Source organism: Benincasa hispida, chromosome 2 (assembly GCF_009727055.1).
Source record: "Benincasa hispida cultivar B227 chromosome 2, ASM972705v1, whole genome shotgun sequence".
In the NCBI taxonomy this organism is placed as follows: Eukaryota; Viridiplantae; Streptophyta; class Magnoliopsida; order Cucurbitales; family Cucurbitaceae; genus Benincasa; species Benincasa hispida.
In genome coordinates, this window is record NC_052350.1 from 48530715 (window position 1) to 48550392 (window position 19678).

The 19678-nt window shown below is 32.7% G+C and overlaps 1 protein-coding gene across 1 annotated transcript; it reads left to right on the forward strand.

The window, feature by feature from the left end:
* The first annotated feature begins 13299 nt into the window (after positions 1–13299).
* LOC120072301 (olee1-like protein) lies at positions 13300–13975 on the forward strand. Its single transcript, XM_039024755.1, has 2 exons — positions 13300–13475; positions 13558–13975. The coding sequence occupies exons 1-2, from the start codon at positions 13319–13321 to the stop codon at positions 13899–13901; spliced, it is 501 nt and encodes a 166-aa protein (XP_038880683.1). The 5' UTR covers positions 13300–13318; the 3' UTR covers positions 13902–13975.
* The last annotated feature ends 5703 nt before the right edge of the window (positions 13976–19678 follow it).

Sequence of the window (19678 nt, forward strand, 5' to 3'; positions counted from 1 at the left end):
TTAAATATTTTTCTCAAATAATCGATTGAGTGGGAGATTATTGGTAGTTTTCTGGTAACCATGAGATAAAAGGAAAATGTTTTCCTAAAATTAGGGAGTTGCTACTTTTGGAAAGTTACTCATGGTAAAGCTATCAAGTGAAAGTATTTCACTAAACGATAGCTAGTAGAGAGACTATATGATCGTGGAGTTTGACTATACGATAATTCATTCAGCTGATCGTAGCTAAATGATCGTGTGGCTTTGTCTATATGATAGGCTGTTATTTACTACACGATCGAGCATATCGTCTATACGATAGACAGCTTTCTATCTCCCACTTGCTCGATCGTCTACACAATTTTTGTCCTCCAGTCTCTTCCTCTAACTAATATCATACAAAGCCCACAACTCCTGGATTCTCACACCGAGAATATCAAGGTAACCATTGCGGTGGTGTCCTCACTCAATTCGATTGGTTTCGAGGAACCATTGGCCATTCGTTGGGTTCGTGGTCACCGTGTTTGTTCTGTTGATCGTGTTGTTGTTCCGGTCATTGCTTCGAAGGCTGAGTTGCTGTTCTTAGACGATTGGAGATTGATCGAGGGAGTTTGAAGAATGATTCTTCAAAGGTACGCATACTCTATCCCTTGATAGTCTGTGTAAGCATGTTGTAATTTCTTGTTGTGCATGACCAGTTAGTTTCCGTTTTTGTACAGTAATTGTTTATGTTCAATTTTGAATGGAATTTGGAACGATCCTTCTGTTGCTCATGGAAATCCTCATGTCTAATTTCCTTCAATTTGTATAAGAGCCAGGTTATTCTGATATTCCAAATTTTACTTCTGTTTTGAACATCTTTTACAGTCATGGTGGGTTTTATGCATTGTTTTTAATTGTTAAATGCGTTTGTGGATGGATGTTAATGAATATTTATAGGTTTATTGCCTCTGTTTAAAGCTTTCTTAAAGATTACAAAGTGTTACTTTGTAAGGGCCTCTGCGTTTTTGGGCATAATTAACAAGCAATCGAGTCTGTAATTCAAAGTGTTTGAGTTTGTTGAGTTGTTCAAGATGAAGGTTCGAAGCATGAAGATGTGGTTCTCATCGAGAAAGAAGACCAAAGGTTGGTCGTATCGTGTAGACTCAGGTAAACGATCGTTGGGATTTGGCTAAACGATCGTGTAGAATTTTCTACGCGATCATGTAGTATTTACTAAACGATCGTTTAGCTCTATCACGTAGCGTTGGTTTGCTCTATCACGTAGCGTTGGTTGCTCGATCGCGTGGACGTTGGTGGTAAACGATCGCGTAGAGCATTCGATGCTCATCATTTAATAAAAGGCGTGCACACTAAACGATCATATAGTTAGCATGCCTCATCGCATAGTAACTAACTACACGATCACGCGATATACAATACCTCGCACTTGCTCAGCAATCGTTTAGATGATTCTGCTTCACCGCATCGTTGTCGTTTAGATGATTGTTTAAGGCTTGCATTGTACGTTGCGTGCTACATGATTGCGTGCCTCATGATTCATCGCATAGTCAAGGCACATGATCGTTGCTAAATGATCGTTTAGCTCAAGAAGCTTTGGTAAACAATTGAGTAAAGTGTCTATTCTTTCGTGTAGGCAATCACAAGGAGTTTGGTACACGATCAAAGAAGACGTGTTTCTTCGTCCAGACGGTTCAAGACCCAATTCGCCTATTTGAACCGGAGACTCTTTGCTATTTGTAATAGTTAGCTTTGGTTTTTTGAGGATTTGAGGCTAATTATCCCGGTTCATAAACTTTTATTTAGTGTACATGGGACATATGTTGTTTATATGCCATAGTGTATGACATGTAGATTTAAAACCCACCTTAGATTATGCAATTATTCATGCATCATATATTATAAGTGTTATAATATAGCTTTTGGCATGATGAAATTACAAGAAAGCATGTGCATGCATCATGAAATATAAGAGTTATATTTATGCATGCAATAAGCATATTCATGCATCATCTTTATATTATAAGCGTTATAGTATAAGGGTGTATGGAAGCATGTATGCTTAGTTCCTTGCTTGCTTATATAATAAGTGTTACATAAAAGTAGCAATGAATGAACAATGCATGGAGCATGACACTTAGGCTTATTTATAAAAGTAATGAATGCCTTGTATGTGTTTGCTTCGCATTGTGGATGATTTTGGTTGTTTCTGTTATAAGTGTTATAATAGAAATTAGAACTAAAATCAATAAGAAAGAGTTGAATGCGGACTTAGGTGAACTCATGTTTTAAAAGGGTTTTAAAATTGGATTCAGATTGACCTAAAGGTTCTAATGGGATTAGCAACCTAAGTTTAATCTTTTTAAATCGGTTTAATAGGATTAAATTCATTGGCATAAAAGATTAAATTTGTATTAAATCTATCTATAAGGGACCTTTTGTCTAAGGCGGGTTCTGTCTAGGCTGGGGTACTTAAGCTGATGGAAACGAAACACCCCTACCTAGGAACCTACCTGTAAAGGTGAATTAGATAGATTTTCTACAAACATGCAACAGTTGATCAAAGATTCTATTAAAGAGTTTAATGGATGATGATCAAAAGTTGTTTCAACTTTCCAAGGTAAGAGTTACTCTAGGGAAAACATAAAAAATCACTTAGTTAAAATTCTTAGTCATGTTTTTTCTAAGTAAACTAAACCCTAGGTTATAAAATACTCAGTGGGAGGAAGAGATATATATGATATGTTAATGATTCCACTCACGTTTCTCCCTAAATGTTCACACCGTGAGATTCATGCTTGGCCTTGTGGTGCCCTGGGAGCATCCCCCTTTGGATGGTGTTTGCATGAGTCAATATCAAGGTGGACGAAGAGAGTGTTTATAGTAATTGGGTGAAGGGTGTGTGTCAACACGTCTTGTCGTCTTCTTCATTGGTTCACACCATGAGATCATTCTTGCACTCCGTCGTGGCACTTTGAGAGTGTCCCCCTTCGGATGGGTTTTGTGCAGTTGGTCAATATCAAAGTGAACTCCAGAAATGGATAGGGTCACTTTAGTTTTTGCCCTAATTGGATTTTTCCCTTTGGATTGGCTGCTTGGGACAGAACTCTAGGGCCTAAAATGACGGGTCACACTTATTGGAAATTGTTAAGTACGTTAATGATTTCTTGACAAAATCAATGATGGCTAGTCATTATAAGAGCAAGAATTGTTCTGATATTAATGGCTGGTTGAGAATGTCTCAATTCAGAGGAGGGATAAATTGACCACCCTTCGGAAACCTTTGTCCTAGACCTTTGAAGTGTCATTGTGAAATTAGATGTCACACGGGGTTCATTTCAGGTTTTGTTGGATGTTGTATGTTTTTTCAACGAGTATTTGTTAAAACCTAACGTAGGTCCATGTGTTTCTTTTTCAACAACATGTTTGATTTTCCGTTAAATGCCTCTAGTTTGACCAATTACATACAGTGGAAAGAGTCTTGTAAAACATATTTCGTGGTAAACGACCTCGAGTTTCTCATGGTTTAAGGAGTGTCCTACAGTCTCGACCTTTGATGCACGATGAAATGTTCGTAATGCATGAGTTGTGCATGAAGGCTAATTCATTGGCCCGAATTCACATATTGGCTAGCATACCTGATGCTTTGGCCAAAATGATTGAGAACATGGCCATTGCATGTAAGATCATGGACTCGTTGCAAGAATTGTTTTGAACTTTAGTTCTTACTTTCTGAGCACAAAGGGATGGATGATAAAGAAAACAGTAGTGTCAGTTCCTAAGATAACCTCCAGAAAGAGAAAGTAAGTGTTGCTGACTCTGTTAAAGTTCATCGATGAGAAGTGTTTTCTGAAATGGAACTTTGAGCTTATTTAGGTTCTGATACTAATCCCACTACTCTCCAAAAGAGAAAGAAGTCTAAAGACAGTAAAGAAGATTTATTTTTCTTGGAGACGTCTTTGGTAGATGATTTCTACCTGGATCCTTAATTCGAGTGCTACTAATCACGTTAGTTCTTCCTACCAAGGATTTAGTCCTGGAAAACGTTGCCAAAGGAAGAGATGACTTTTCGAGTCAGTACTGATGAGGTTGTTTCAACTGTTGCTGTAGGCAGGCTGAAGTTATTTTTGGACAAGAAACGTTATCTGTTACTGGATAATGTTTTTGTAGTTCCTCATATCAAGAGGAACTTGATCTCGGTTTCTTGTCTCATTGAAAAAAGTTATACCATCTCCTTTTCTGAGAGTAAAATGTTTATTTTCAAGAATAGTATGGAAATTGGTTTTGGTTCAATGGAAAATAACTTGTATGTACTAAGGTCGTTAGTCATAAAAGCCTTGCTAAATACTGAAATATTCAGTACGGCGACAACAGCAAAAAGACCAAAGGTTTCTCCTAAGGAAAACGTTCATCTTTGGCATCTAAGATTAGGTCACATCAACCTCAATAGAATTGAGTAGTTGGTGAAATGTGGACTTCTAAAGAGTTTAGAAGAAAACTCCTTGTCGGTGGGTGAATCATGCCTTGAAGGAAAGATGACCAAACAACCTTTTACTGGAAAAAATTACAGAGTCAAAGAAACCTTGGAGCTTATATATTCAGACTTTTGTAGTTTGATGAGTGTTAGGGATCGAGGTGGGTATGAATATTTCATCTCTTTCATAGATGATTATTCAAGGTATGGGTATCTCTACCTAATGCAACGTAAGTCTGAAGCCCCTGACAAGTTTAAGAAGTATAAGGTACTAAGGCTGAAGTTGAAAACTTGTTAGGTAAGAAGATAAAAACACTACGATCTAATCGTGGTAGAGAGTATATGGACCTCGAATTCCAGAACAATATGATAGAACATGGAATTACATCCCAACTCTCGACCCCAGGTACACCTCAGCAGAATGGTGTATCAAAAAGGGGAAACAAAACCTTGTTGTACATGGTTCGGTCTATGATGAGTTATGCTCATCTTCCAGACTCGTTTTGGGGATTTGCAGTGGAGACTGTGATGCGCGAAAATTGGAAGTTGATTTTACTCGACAACCAACTTCCTTTGGACGCATTATGTGATGCATGTTCCTAAGATATGCGTTGATAGTCATGCGTCGATGGTCGTGCGTTGGAATGAAAATTGCGTTAACGCATGTATGCGATGACCATGCGTTCTGCCACAAGTTTTCTTGCGTTCATGTCAAGTATAACATGAACGTAAGTTTCTCGGGTAATCCGAAGTGAAACATAGGGACTTGTAACTATATGTTTACGGTGATGTACATGCGACAGTATGAATAAAAGAATGAAAGGGATGTTGCTATGTTAATCCTATTCCTACTTCTATCTATCAGACAACGCAATGAGATATGCATGAAAGGTAGAGATGCGACAAACCTTGACATGAAATAAATGAATGGGAAAATGGATAAAATGCGGAGATGTTTTCATTGCAACCCTTAAGAGTGACCACAAGGGAACCTTAGTCAGTGTCAGACTATGCGATCATGTTACAACCATACAAGGCAAATCATTTTCCAATGGAAATGCAGTGCTCCTAATTCTAGGACGCATGTATTGAATGCAAGTGTCTATAGAGCTTATTCCTAAGTCTCTACTCTTGTCCTATGCGATGATGCAAGATGCATGAAAGCAAGGTGACCGCATTCAATCGTATCTTATCTCTAGGATGCATGCGATGCGTTAATAACAAATAGTGCTCATTCCTAAGCGCCTATCTCTTGTATTATGTGTTCTAATCTGGCTTTCTCAAGCCTAGATTCTGACCTGGTCTTCCCAAGCCTAGATCCTGTCCTTAGACTATCCTCCCGAGTATCCCTAATGGACGAATGAAGCATACATAATACAAGACAATCGCATAAACTTCGCTGGCCTACGGTTGTTACTATCCCTAATGAACAACGCATACCTTGCTTAATGCGTCCAACCACTTACCCTCTCGGGCAGTTGATTGTTGGTGACTTCACTCATAGACAAGCAATGTGTTAGCCCATAGACAGGTGTTGCAGCAGCTTCACACTAAGCAGATAAGATTACTCACATACTCGCACAACGCACACCTCTCGGTGGGTTGCTACATGCTTCATATTCCTAGTTCACATGACTAAGTATGCAATACCCAAGCAATCCCACTAAGTGTTGCAATGAAAGTAAAGATGCTAAGTAAAAAGATGGAGATGGAGTTGAAGGAATAGAGAAATGCATTGAAAAACACATTGTATTAATTTCTTAATTCAAAATGTCATACAATACAATATGAGAAAAGAAAGGAAAAGAAATGATTGTGGGATGTGGGATATTATACCCTAGTTTTTGTGAATACATTAGTAGTATCAGTGATAGAAACATATATGTGATAGAAACGATCCATGATAGACTTCATACGTAGTTTATTTTGTCATATAGATATAGGAAATTGTTGGATTGTTAGTTGAATCAGTACAAATTATATCCATTTGTGCTTCTATTTTTACATTTTTATAGTTGTAAGAACCAAAATCTTATAAATATGTAATGGGTGATAAGTGATATATCAATGTCAATGACAAACCAATATTAGTGGCAGAAATCACAGTGACATTGCTTGAAATTACTCACAAAAACTTCATATGTAGTTCTATTTGTCATATAAATGTAGGAAATTATGTCACTTTCTGCTTTCTAATTTAAAGTTCTAAGAACTAAACTCTTGATATTATGTAATCGATGGTCAGTGATAGATCAGTGTCAATGATAGACCAATATTAGTGATAGAAAGCATAGTGACAATACTTGAAATTGATGTTACTTTCTTTCGTATGTACTCGATTTTGCGTTTTTATTCATTCTATATTATTTATTGAGAAAAAAGGTCAAAGGACTAAATTTTGTACTTTTTAAGTGACATTACTTTACATTGAATAAGAAGAAAAACGAATATATATAACTATTGACAAAAAAATGGAAAAAAAAAAGTTCTATATTTCTCAAACAGAATGTTATGTTCGTAAGAATAATATAACAATCAAACAAATGGTAAAAATGGCAAACCCTACAACAATCTAAAAATGTTTTCAACCTACACATTCACATCTATAAAGATCAAATTGACAGTAAATGTTGCATCATTGTATAAATGGAAGAAATTTACACATTCTACGATTATGACCAACACGACCACAACGACTGCACTTTGTTTGACTTTTTTGCTCGCCAATTGATAATATTATTTGTTTTCGAGGTCAGCCTACTAGACGCTTAACAATTGGAGGTAATATACTCATGCAATCCCTATAGGTTTCCAATTAGCATGGTTCCCAACTGGACAAACAGAACTAGCATAACATGAAATCAAGGTGCTTGTCAAAAAATACTTATGAACAAATGAGTAAGTATCCATGTTGCATCCACAAATAACAGCAAGTGCATGGGCATATGGAATTTCATCAAGATCCCAAACACGACAAGTACATGATTTGGAATCTAAATGTACCATAAAATGATTGCTTCCATCAATTACTTGAAATTCGACATCATTAATTGCGTTAACCTAAAAAAAAAGACACATAGACAAGAAATTAATTAAAATCCAACTATCTGAGTCTATCAGTGATAGAAGTCTATCACTGATAGAACTCAATTACTGACAAATTGTGTATATTACTCATGAAAACAAGTAACTCTTACCGTGAAGCTTCTTGATATCTGATGTTGTGTTCGTAATTTCCCCTCAGCCTAGCTAGTCAAAACAGATTTCATACAATATGTAACTTTACTTTTATCATAAAACCATTTTTGAAGTAATTGTTGATTGAATCGAGTAGTGATGCCACAGGTAAATCTCTAAGCTCTTAAAGAACTGCATTTAAACATTCTGAAATGTTTCTAGTCATCATCTGATATCTTCTTCTTCTACAATATGCACGAGCCTACTTCTCGAAACCAACATTACTAAGCTAGTCTCGTATGTGAGGATATATAGCCTCCATCCATCTCATATTCAGCTCAAAATCAGCAATAGTATATGTTTTTCCACATCTAAAAAACATATTATTGATAGAAGAGTCCTTATATGTCAATTTCAAACTTCTCAAAAGATGTTGCAAACAAACACAATATTCAACCGTTGGAAAAATATTTTGAACACCTTTTGGAATACTTAAATGTCGATCGGGTATAATAACTAAACCTTCTCGATCTCCTAAACTTCTCTTTATATTATCAAAAAAAACCATCTCCATGATGCATCATTCTTGGAGTCTACAATACTAAAGGCAAGAAGAAAAATCTAAAAGTTACCATCAATTGTTGACGCCATCAAAAGAGTTCCACCATATTTACATTTCAAAAAGGTGTCATCAACTGATATGTTTGGCCTACAATATTTCCACCCCTCAATACACAATCCAATTGCCATGAAACAATACTTAAAATGTCCCTCAAAATCAGTTTTATATGCAGTGAATGAACCTGCAATAAGATTAAAAAAGAAAAAAAGATATATCAAAGAATAATTACATTATGTTTTACATTAGATCTATCACTTATAAGCCAAATATCAGCGATAGACCAATGATATACTCATTTACTATAAAACCTTTCATTGATAGACCAACATCACAATACCAATGGAAACGAACATAAACCAACAATTCAACCTGAAATTAATGCTCTGATACCACTTATTCTATATTAAATAGATTAACCTTGGATCATTCATATTAAATTGTAAAGAATAAATAACATACAGGATTCCATTGAGAGATTGATGATAGCTTCAAGATAATGATGACTTTAAGATGGCTATTGTCTTCCTCAACCAAAACTTCGAATGTCTTAAGTGAGATCTCTTTAGATGAGATTGAAAAAAGATTATTGTTTTGGTATGTTGGGACCATAGCCCTAAGGTATCTTTACTATTAAGGTTTCTGAGTACATACTCAATTAAGAATCTAAGGTCTTAATTAATTAAATGTCCAATCTAATAAAGTAACCTGATGTCATAAATTATTAATTCACGTACATAATTCATACTCTAATTAAACATATTACTATTTAAATATGTCTAACACAATAAACATTCGAATGAGAGTGGGTCTCCTCCGGGTGGTGTGCACATTAGTGAAAGAATTTCTGGATTTTTACAGAAGATTTGATCATGGTCTATGAGGGTTTTTGCGTGAAGATTTGTGTTTCTTCGAAGGTATTTACTCTCTATCTTTTATTTTTTTGAACTGAAAAATCTGTATGTTTGGCCTATTTTGACTCTGTAAAATCAGTTAATTGATTTTCTTATCTCAATTCAAAGATAAAAAGTGATAAAAGGCTTCTACATTAGATTATCCCTTCACATTGTTCTTCAGTACCGCCGTCTGTTAGTCTTCAGTGCTGCTACGAACTGGTCGTCCACCGGAAAAGGCGTTCAACGCTTTCTTACTCCGTCGGTGTTCAACGCCACTGGTTGACGCTTCTGCTTCAACGCCGCAGTACTTGTTGCTTATTTCCATTTTTCTCTTCTTTATTTCTTTTGCACTTTCATGGATTTTGACATGTAATCGAAAGGTCTTGCAAAATCAAATAGTTTGGCTCATACCTTTTGTCGAGAACGTGATCGTTTTGATTTTTGAATTTGAGATATGGTTCTGTTTTTATGATCCAGGCAAAGGCTATATGTATTAGTAAATCGGGTTGGGTCTATGGAAAATTAGTGATAGATCTATATTTTATTTATATCTTTCATTTGTTCATTTCCTCATGAACTGTTTGATCGCAAAAATGCAGTGGAAATGGAACTAGAATTGTTAAATGTGTAGTGGGTACGGTTCTCTTTTGGTTTTTCTTGGCTACTTTTTCCATAAAAGTTTTATATCGAGATTTTTTTTTGTTGGCAAAAACATATCTACACTTTCACCAATGGAAGTTTAGTTGAATGAACTTATTCCAATATAAAGGGTCATAAAGAGCACCGAGTTTCTAAGTTTGAATTGGCCACTTGCTATATATTCTCATGCCACATACTCAGCAACGTCTCCATTTGAACGGTGGAATCGGAACACAAACGAATAACTTCAAACACTCGATCTCACGTATATTCCAAAATGCAGGTCTTCTTCAATCACGTTCTCAAACCAGGAACTTCAAAAGACCAAACAATTTAATCTCAAACTATTTCTGGCAGAACCTTCCAAGTTTTTAGAGAAAAATCACGCTGCATTTTTGCAAGATTTTGAAAATGTTTCAAAGCGGCGAAACCTCGAGAGACTTTTCACTTGTCTTCTGCGTGAGACCTTACTTCTGCGACTACTCGACAAAATCTCCTTAAAGTCTCCTCGAGTAGTCTATTCTAAAATCAAAAAATTCCACCCAATGCCTTCTCATGGGTTGAGTTACATAGTGTCGAACCCACGTTTTATAAGGTCATGTGCACGCATGCATGTATCATCACCTCATTGAAGAAGGATGTGTGGGCTCCCAAGATTTTTGGCAGAGAGAATGAGACAAATAGGTTGAATATTACAACACCTCTTTCTTTCCCTCGTGTTCTAGTGTTCTTCTTCTTAACGCAAAGAGGGGAAAGGAGTGGAAGAGGAGGGAGTTACGTTAATTCCCCACTAAAATAACTCCTTTATTATTTTATTTTATTTTATTCGTTAATATTAATATTAACATAACATTTATAATATGGTTAACTAGCTATTGGTAACCATATTATATGCATTTATAATCATATTATAATACAGTTTTCTCTTATAACCTATCATTTTTAATATAAATCAAATTCATATTAAATTTAATCTATAGTATAAAACCTATTTATAGCATTTAAATCTCATTCAAATATTTTTCCCTCATATATTATATAGTTTTAATTATAAATTACATTTATAACTAACTATATATTATAATGTATCAATGTACACTATACATTATATTAATCATATTAATATAATTAATTACTTAAATTCTCATAAATAATTTGAACGGTTCAAATTATTCCAAAAAAAATTATTTATTATTTTATCCTTAGTGAGCTAACAAAGTAACTAATGAACCTACAGATTAGAAGCTTTAATGATACGAGATTAATCAACTAAACTTTTTAATTGGATTAATCAACTTTCATTAACCGTCAGTCACTCCACTAAAGACCAACAACTACACTCTTTACACTGAGATATATTCTATGTCCATTGGATAGAACTAATCAACAGTAAATTGACCCTTCACAAATTGCTCGTAAGTACAATTGGGTCAAAATTACCATTTTACCCCTATAGCTACATCTAACATCTTAAATGTCATTGATTCCTCTAATGAACAAATAATTTATAGTCCAACTATAAACTAACCCCTCACGAGCGAATGAGAGGGTGAGGCTTCACTATTGAAGACCCAGAATCAGTTATTAAGAGAGCAATTTATCTACTTTCCCTGACGACATGGAGAAGTGAATTTCATCTTGTGTAACTGTGTTCCCAATTCCTTACTCGGACAAATCCCCAAATGGCAAGCATATTGAGTCGATGAAACAAGCCACTCTCCCCATGCAGATCAAAGGATTGCCCTCACATATAAGATAAGAGTTCACAACTCACTTAAGATTAAGGTCAAGTTAGTGTTATACTGAGAAACTAATCATTTCGTGGTATGGTCTTACATAAACTCTTTATACAGGATATCTCCACCCACATGTTTCCACATAAACAATATGGATCATATTGTATATAATACTTACAACTCATGTAACAATTACAAAGTGAACTGTATATTACAGACCTTATAAGTTATTACTTAAACATGATCTACTTGTATGTCTACCACATATTGTTCAAGTTTCATTAAATAACCTTGGATCTTAGTTTATTGAATTGAGTTAATGCTATCTAAATTTCCAGTAAAATACTTCTTTTATTTTATTAAATAAATAATTTATATTTACAAATTACAAATTACAAGATGAACGAGATTTAGGACACTAAATCCAATACAATGGATAATCAGCAACGCTGAATATTTTGGTGAAAAGGAAAGGACGGTCAGCAACGCTGAATATTTTGGTGACGAACAGACTAGAGGCTGAAGGCCAACGAAAGAAACTCTAAAAAGGCGTAGAAATCAGAAAGAAGAGACGAAAATCCAGAGTACAGTGCAAAGAGATAGTGTTATTAGATTCTTTATTCTTACTTTATTTTGAAAAATAATTGAGTAAAATTCATTAATGACATTCAATAAATGTCATAAATCAATGACATTTGAACAAAATCTGGAACCTCCATTTTTTTCTACCAAAACGCACGTTTTTTTATTTATGACACTTTTTTTCACTCAGCCCACAATTTGGCTACACATCATGTTGTAGAAATCCACTTTTGCTGTGGTGATCGATTAGTGAATATGTAAAGATGTAAAATGAATAATATTATAATATAATAATTATCCAGAGACTATTTTAAAGGACAATTAAGGACTTTAAAGGGGCAAGGCTTGGGCCTTTTTGAAATTTACTACCCAAAATGATCCTTCCGTGTGGCTCGATAATTCGATAGGGTTAAGATTATTGGGCTGCCATGCAGAGCTTCTACTTTTTACAAAATTGAACCAACTTTAAAAGTTCATTTGATGACATTTCTGTTTTTTTTTTGTTATATCAATTTAGACTATTACGCTTTAAAAGTTATATCAATTTAAATCTTAAATTTTTAGAATTGTATCAATTTAAACCCCAAATTCATCATTGTATCAATTTAGACTCTGGACTTTCATAAATGTATTAGTTTAAATCTTGAACTTTTATAAATATATCAATTTAAACCCTAAATTTTCATAAGTGCATCCAAATGAAACATAATAAAGGGTTTAAGTTGATACAATTATAAAAGTTTAGGGTTTAAATTGATACAATTATTAGTTTGAGGTTTAAATTGATACCAACTCCAAAGCTCAGGGTTTAAATTGATATAATTATTAGAATTTTAGAGATATAAATTGATAGTTCCTAATATATATATATATATATATATAAAATATATGAAAATTTGATAGTCCATAATAAGAGATATTTTTTTCCTCTAAAAACACATGTTCAAACATTTATATGACACGTCTCCTAAATTTTGCTCACACAAGAAAATTTGAAAGTCTAAATATGGTGTTAGAACAAAAAAAAAAAGTGTAAAAAAAAATGAAGTTTAGTTGAGAGGATTAAGGAAAATGGTCCTCTATCCCCTAAAAATAACAATCAACCAACGAAATCCACAAAAATTAGACAAAATTGAACCTATAAAATTAGTAATCCATTCTCCATAATCTTCACACCTCTAATCTAATCTACGAAAAGAAACAAAAATTAAAACTAATGGCAAAATTCGCAATCATACTCGTTTCAACTCTTTGCTTCATATCGCTCTTTCACTTGGTATCTTGTAATAAGGATCAATTCTTCGTTGAAGGCAAAGTATACTGCGATACATGTCGTGTTCAATTCTTCACCAAAGTCAGCAAATTCCTCGAAGGTAACTAACTAGCCCTACTCTTAATCCTAACCCTAAATCGAAATCGAAATTGAAATCAAAATCGAAATGTGTGTGTGTGCAGGTGCAACGGTGAAATTGGAATGCAAAGAAATCGAAGGTGGAAGTGTGACGTTGAGCAAAGAAGCAGTGACAGATAAAACAGGGACTTACAGTATCGAGGCAGATGGAGATCACGAAGAAGAGGTGTGTGAGGTGTCGTTGGTGAAGAGCGAAGATCCAGATTGCAATGAGTTCTCGAAGGAAGGCTATGCCCATACTTCCAGAGTCACCATTACCAACAACAGTGGAATCACCAATCCTGTTCGCCTTGCCAATCCTCTCGCCTTTTTGAAGAAGGAGAAGCTTCCAGAATGTAAAGAGGTTCTCAGAGAGCTTGGATTTGATGAAGAGGGTCTCCTCGTTTAAACTATTCCTCTATTATTTTTTATTTTTGTTACCACCAATTTTTTTTTATTTATTTATTTACATTAATAATTTTGTCAAACTCCTTTTTTTCATATCAGATTAAATAATTTTTTTCCTCCTATATTTATCTTTTAAGTTATCTACTAAGATGTATATCGACCTTTCAATCTAATAGGTTCATTTTTATGGTTTGATTCAACAACAGTAGTTAATCATGATTATAATTCTTTTCAAAAAGGAAAAAAAAAAACATGATTATATTCACATCTTAGTTAGTAACTCATAGAATATTTTTTATTTAAAAATGAATTTAAGGATTATGTTACACTATAGATTTATTAATCAAAGAATAAAAAAAATATTTATATACTTTTTAGAATAAAACATACATAAATATGAACGACTCAAGAATTTAACTTATGATTTAATTTGAAATGTTGATGTCGATGTAAAATGTAAGTTTAAATTTTACACATATCAATTTTGATTGATGTTTTTGAAGAAACGATAAAAATATTCAAAAATATATTAAAATTAATAAATAAGTATTTTGTACTTTATTGATGAGTTTAATGCTTATTATTTATATTATATTTGCATTAGTGATATTTTGTTCTTTGTTTTCTTCTTTATGTTCTATCAAATTTTTTAGGATAGAATGGAAATATTGATTCACTTTTTACATTGATATCGAACCATGAAATAGAATAATATTATAATATAATTACTAGACTATTTTAAATTAAAAGATTTTAAAAGGGCCGGGCTTGGGCTTGTGTGTGGGCCGATAATTCGAAAGGGTTAAGATTATTGGGCTGCCATGTAGAACTTGTAATTTTTGAGAAATTAAACAACTTTTTTAATGTTTCGTTTGGAAGGATGAAATAAAAAAGTTAATTATTTTGGGTAGCATGTTCAGGGATAATAATTAAGTGTATAGTAATATTTTAAAAAAATAGTAAAAATTACAAAATCTATCCATGATAAACTCTATCGTTAATAGTCTACTACTAGTGAATGGTCTATCATTGATATACTTTGAAAACAAAACATAATCTAAATTTTGTTATATATGTAAATTCTTTTGTATTGTGTTATATCTACAAATTATTTGGACTTGATCGCTATTTTTGCAATGCCTAAAAAAATAAATAATAAAAAAAACCACAATTTACCATATCTATAACTAGAGCGCTCCTTTATATTTGAATCTAATAATGCTCTTAACAGTTTTCGAAAATATCATATTGTCATATACATATAGTTACTGTATATCTCGTTGGGAGATTTCATATATTTTTCTCCCCTTCAAATTTGAATTTTAAAAAGAATTTTATAAGAGGGATTATATTGTTATAATTTTCAAAATATAAGTACTAAATTATTATTTATTATAGTTTAAAAACTTAATTGTTATAAATTTGAAAGTACAGAGAATAAATCGTTACCAACAAAAGTTTACTAAATTGTTACTTTATTTAAAGTTTATTGACCAAAAATGATTTTTAACCTAAATTTTAAAATTCAATTTTAATTATTCTTATGATTTAGACCCTCATTTTATATATATATATATATATATATATATATTATTCATGTGTCCAATCGTTCTCTTGTTTAGATTTAAATTCTAAAAACGATTTTATCCTATTTTTATAATATTAGTTTTTTATATTTTTAAAAAATGGGTCTTTAGAATTTGTTATTTTCCTCCTTTTTTTTATATATTTAAGTTTATTTTTTAAAAAAAAGTGTCAATTCTAAATTAAAAAAAAAAAGTGAACAATTGTAAGAAATAAATTAATAATCAGTGATAAGGTCAAGTAGTAGCTACATCTAATTATTCCAACTAAAATGATATAACCTGGTCACCTAATTTGTTCCAAAATATATGAGATGTGTATTATAAACCAAATTTTAAAATTAAAATTACTACAAAACTATATAGAATCAAACAATATTATTTTTTATTAGTCAAACATGTGGGAGTCCAAATTTGAATTTTCCAAACATTTAATTAACAAATTTGCTTTAAACTAGTTGAATAGGCTCGAGTTGGGAAAATTAAAAGAATATTGTCCTTTATAAACTATTTAGGAAAATAAGGTTGTTTTCAAACTATTTGTAAAAATATTGTTGTTTCTTTTTTTCAAACTTTTTTTTTTATTATTTTTTTAATTATTTACACATTCCACCTTCTTCTTTCTTTCTTCTTTTTTTTTTAATTTTTCATTTATAAAAATAATTTCTAAAAAATATTTTATTATTTTATTTAACTCTAAAAAGAATAAATTAAAAAAAATATATATCTCATAAAAATAAAAAAAAATGTAAATTAAATATCTCATTTATATAAAAACAATTACAAAAATCAATGTGTCCCACAAGGCGGACGTCATCGATTTCGAGCTGGTTTGTCATCGTCGACTTCGAACTTGAGGTTCTCCGATACCGCTGCACGGCGCTTCATAATATAAAATATTCATTATGCTCCTCTACGACCCTGACCATGTCCATGCACATATGAAGACGAAGACCAGCCTCTTGAGTCATAATAGTCCTAAACCAAATGCTAGACACCAATCATTCAGACTAACATAAATCAGTTTGACTCTTGCGTCTGCATCATAGGGGGCAACTCTTCCACATTATGTTCAACCTCATCAAACTCATCCTCTTCCTAGAACAGGTCCTCTAGCTCCTCTACGTTTAGAAGCTGGTAGAGGAACAATATAGATAATTGTACATATATATGAATTTCCTCCATATAGCTTTGGTTGTCAACTACATAATTAGCAAGAACCTGGTTCGGATCATTCGCAACCTCACGGAGTCTATTGTTGTTCGATCTCTGTGAATTTATAAAAACAATTCGACAATATTTAAAATAAATTTAAATTAAAAATAATTAGATAATATTCATTCTTTACCAAATGACCCACAGCTGCTCCCGGACATGTGACGTAGGGCCTTGTGATATTATTATACCAATGAAATATATTATTGAGTGACATCTGTGTCAGACTTTTTCAAGAGAAACCTCCACTGCAATAAACCTTGCACGATAGTGCCATCGCACTACCCAAATGTGCAACTTTTCGGACCAATCTCCAGTCCTTAGGTCAATATCATGTAGTATGGGTTTCAATATTACAAGGCGATGAGACATCCTGCTGAAAACCGAATTGTCTCATCACCCTGTCAGGAAGATTGCCACTCACCAATGTGAAAAGATATGAAAGGACTCATCGTCCGCCATATGTTTTGACCATTCGTACAAAAATTAGGCAAAGTATGCATAATAATTTTGGTACGGCTCCCAAATAACCTGAAACACAAAATATTATATTAGAGAATATTAAAGAAAAATACAATAAAATGTATATAAATAATCAATTAGGTTCAGTGTAATGTACCTGTTCAGTTGAAGCAGATCAACATGTATCTATCTGGCTGACTACATGTGTGGCTGTCCTAGTCACACAAATTGTTCTCTCCACCTAAAATTTTTAAATTGATAATTTAAAATTTAAATTACTAAATCATTGATATAAAAATTAAATTGAATTAAACAATATACACGAGAACCGTAGGCTCGTCCAACTAACTGAGCGTCATTAACATGTTGTAGCTTGGAGCCATTGTTGGAAATCGCTCCCAAGCCTATAGTTGCAAAAGTATGAAAGGCCCAGCTATCTCTTGAACCTCAGATCTTGTTGTTTTGCATAGTTGTCTATACAACCCATGCAAGCATGCTCCACTCACGAATACTACCTCCCCGCATCATGGAGTTAGCTAACAATGGCAAAGACATCAAGTGAAAAAAAATGAACTTGATTTATCTGAAAACAGACTTCCACCCATCATTTGTAGTATATATGCTCGCGCATATCTTATGACGGTTTCCTCGTCTACATCATCTGTGAGCTCATGAAATTGTGTTCCTAACCATATTAAACTTAACCTCGATCCTTTAATCTTGTCGGCAGGTGGGGTCGCACCAAGGTATAGTTGACAAACTTCTGACCAGTCATCATACATCACTCCGGTGACTGTCTCACTGTCAACAGGTAACCCCAACAACATTTCTATGTCTTGTAGAGTGATAGTGCACTCTTCAACAGACATATGAAATGTATGCGTCTCAGGCCTTCATCTCTCGACCAAGGCTGTGATCAGATGCCAGTCCAACTGAATAAATCCTAATTTGGCAACCCCATAGAATCCAGATGTGCGCAGTAGTGGTAGTATTCGATGGTGGAGCAGGATAGTGCGCTGGAGAACTGCCTCTCGACGCCTGCAAGATATTTCTCTAGTAGTATGATCTCGCCATACAACAGATAATCGATGAATGGAATGATCGTACAAAACATCAGGATCAACAGGTCCTGGGTTTAAAGCCATGATCTGGAAAAAAAAAATTATTTCTCAATTAAAAAATATTTGTTTATCGATTAGAAGAATAATTTACAACTTAATTAAAAGAATAATGTATAACTTAATTAGAAGAATAATGTACAACTTAATTAAAAGAATAATGTACAAGTTAATTAGAAGAATAATGTACAACTTAATTAAAAGAATAATGTACAACTTAATTAAAAGAATAATGTACAATTTTATAATAAAAAAAATTGAATATACAATAAAAGATAAGTGGGTGGAGGATCTCGCTCATAATTGTCTTCATTTTATTTACTTTATATATATATATATATATACATACATGACCAATGAGAAAAAGAAGCTAATAATCATTAATGAAAAAATAACAACAATGACAGAATTTTGTTAAACTAATAACTATAATTGAGTAAGTTTAACGAAAGTGCATATATTAAAATTGACTATAATTGAATAAGTCTGAAAAAATATGGTCAACCTTGATTTTATTATCAAGTAAATTAAAAAAAAGGCGAAATAAGTAAATAGAATAGTAGAGAAAAGTTAAGGTAAATTCACTCAGGAAAAGAGAGAGTATTCGATGGTGGGCGGATAGTGCGCGGAGACTGCCTCTTCGCGCCTGCCAAGATATTTCTCTAGTAGTATGATCTCCCATACAACAGATAATCGATGATGGAATGATCGTACAAAACATCAGGATCAACAGGTCCTGGGTTTAAAGCCATGATTGGAAAAAAAAAATTTATTTCTCAATTTAAAATATATTTGTTTATGCGATTAGAAGAATAATTTACAACTTAATTAAAAGAATAATGTATACTTAATAGAAGAATAGATGTACAACTTAATTAAGAATAATGTACAACTTAATTAAAGAATAATGTACAATTTTATAATAAAAAATTGAATATAAAAGTATGGTGGCAGGATCTTCGCCATAATTGTCTCATTTTATTTACTTTATATATATATATATATTACATACTGCCAATGAGAAAAGAGCTAATAATCAATTAATTGAAAAATAACAACAATGACAGAATTTTGTAAACTATAACTATAATTGATAAGTTTAACGAAGTGCATATATTAAAATTGACTTAATTGAATAAGTTCTGAAAAAATTGCGTCAACCTTGATTTTTATTATCAAGTAAATTAAAAAAAAGGCGAAATAAGTAAATAGAATAGTAGAGAAAAGTAAGGTAAATTCACTCAGGATTTGCCAGTGTGAGGGTAAAAAATAATGTAAGATTTATTGTTGATAAAAAAATTTGAATATATAATAAATTATATAAAAAATTGATTATACAATAAATTATAATAAAAAAAATTTGAATATATAATAAAAAAATTTTTAATTTTCAATTCCCC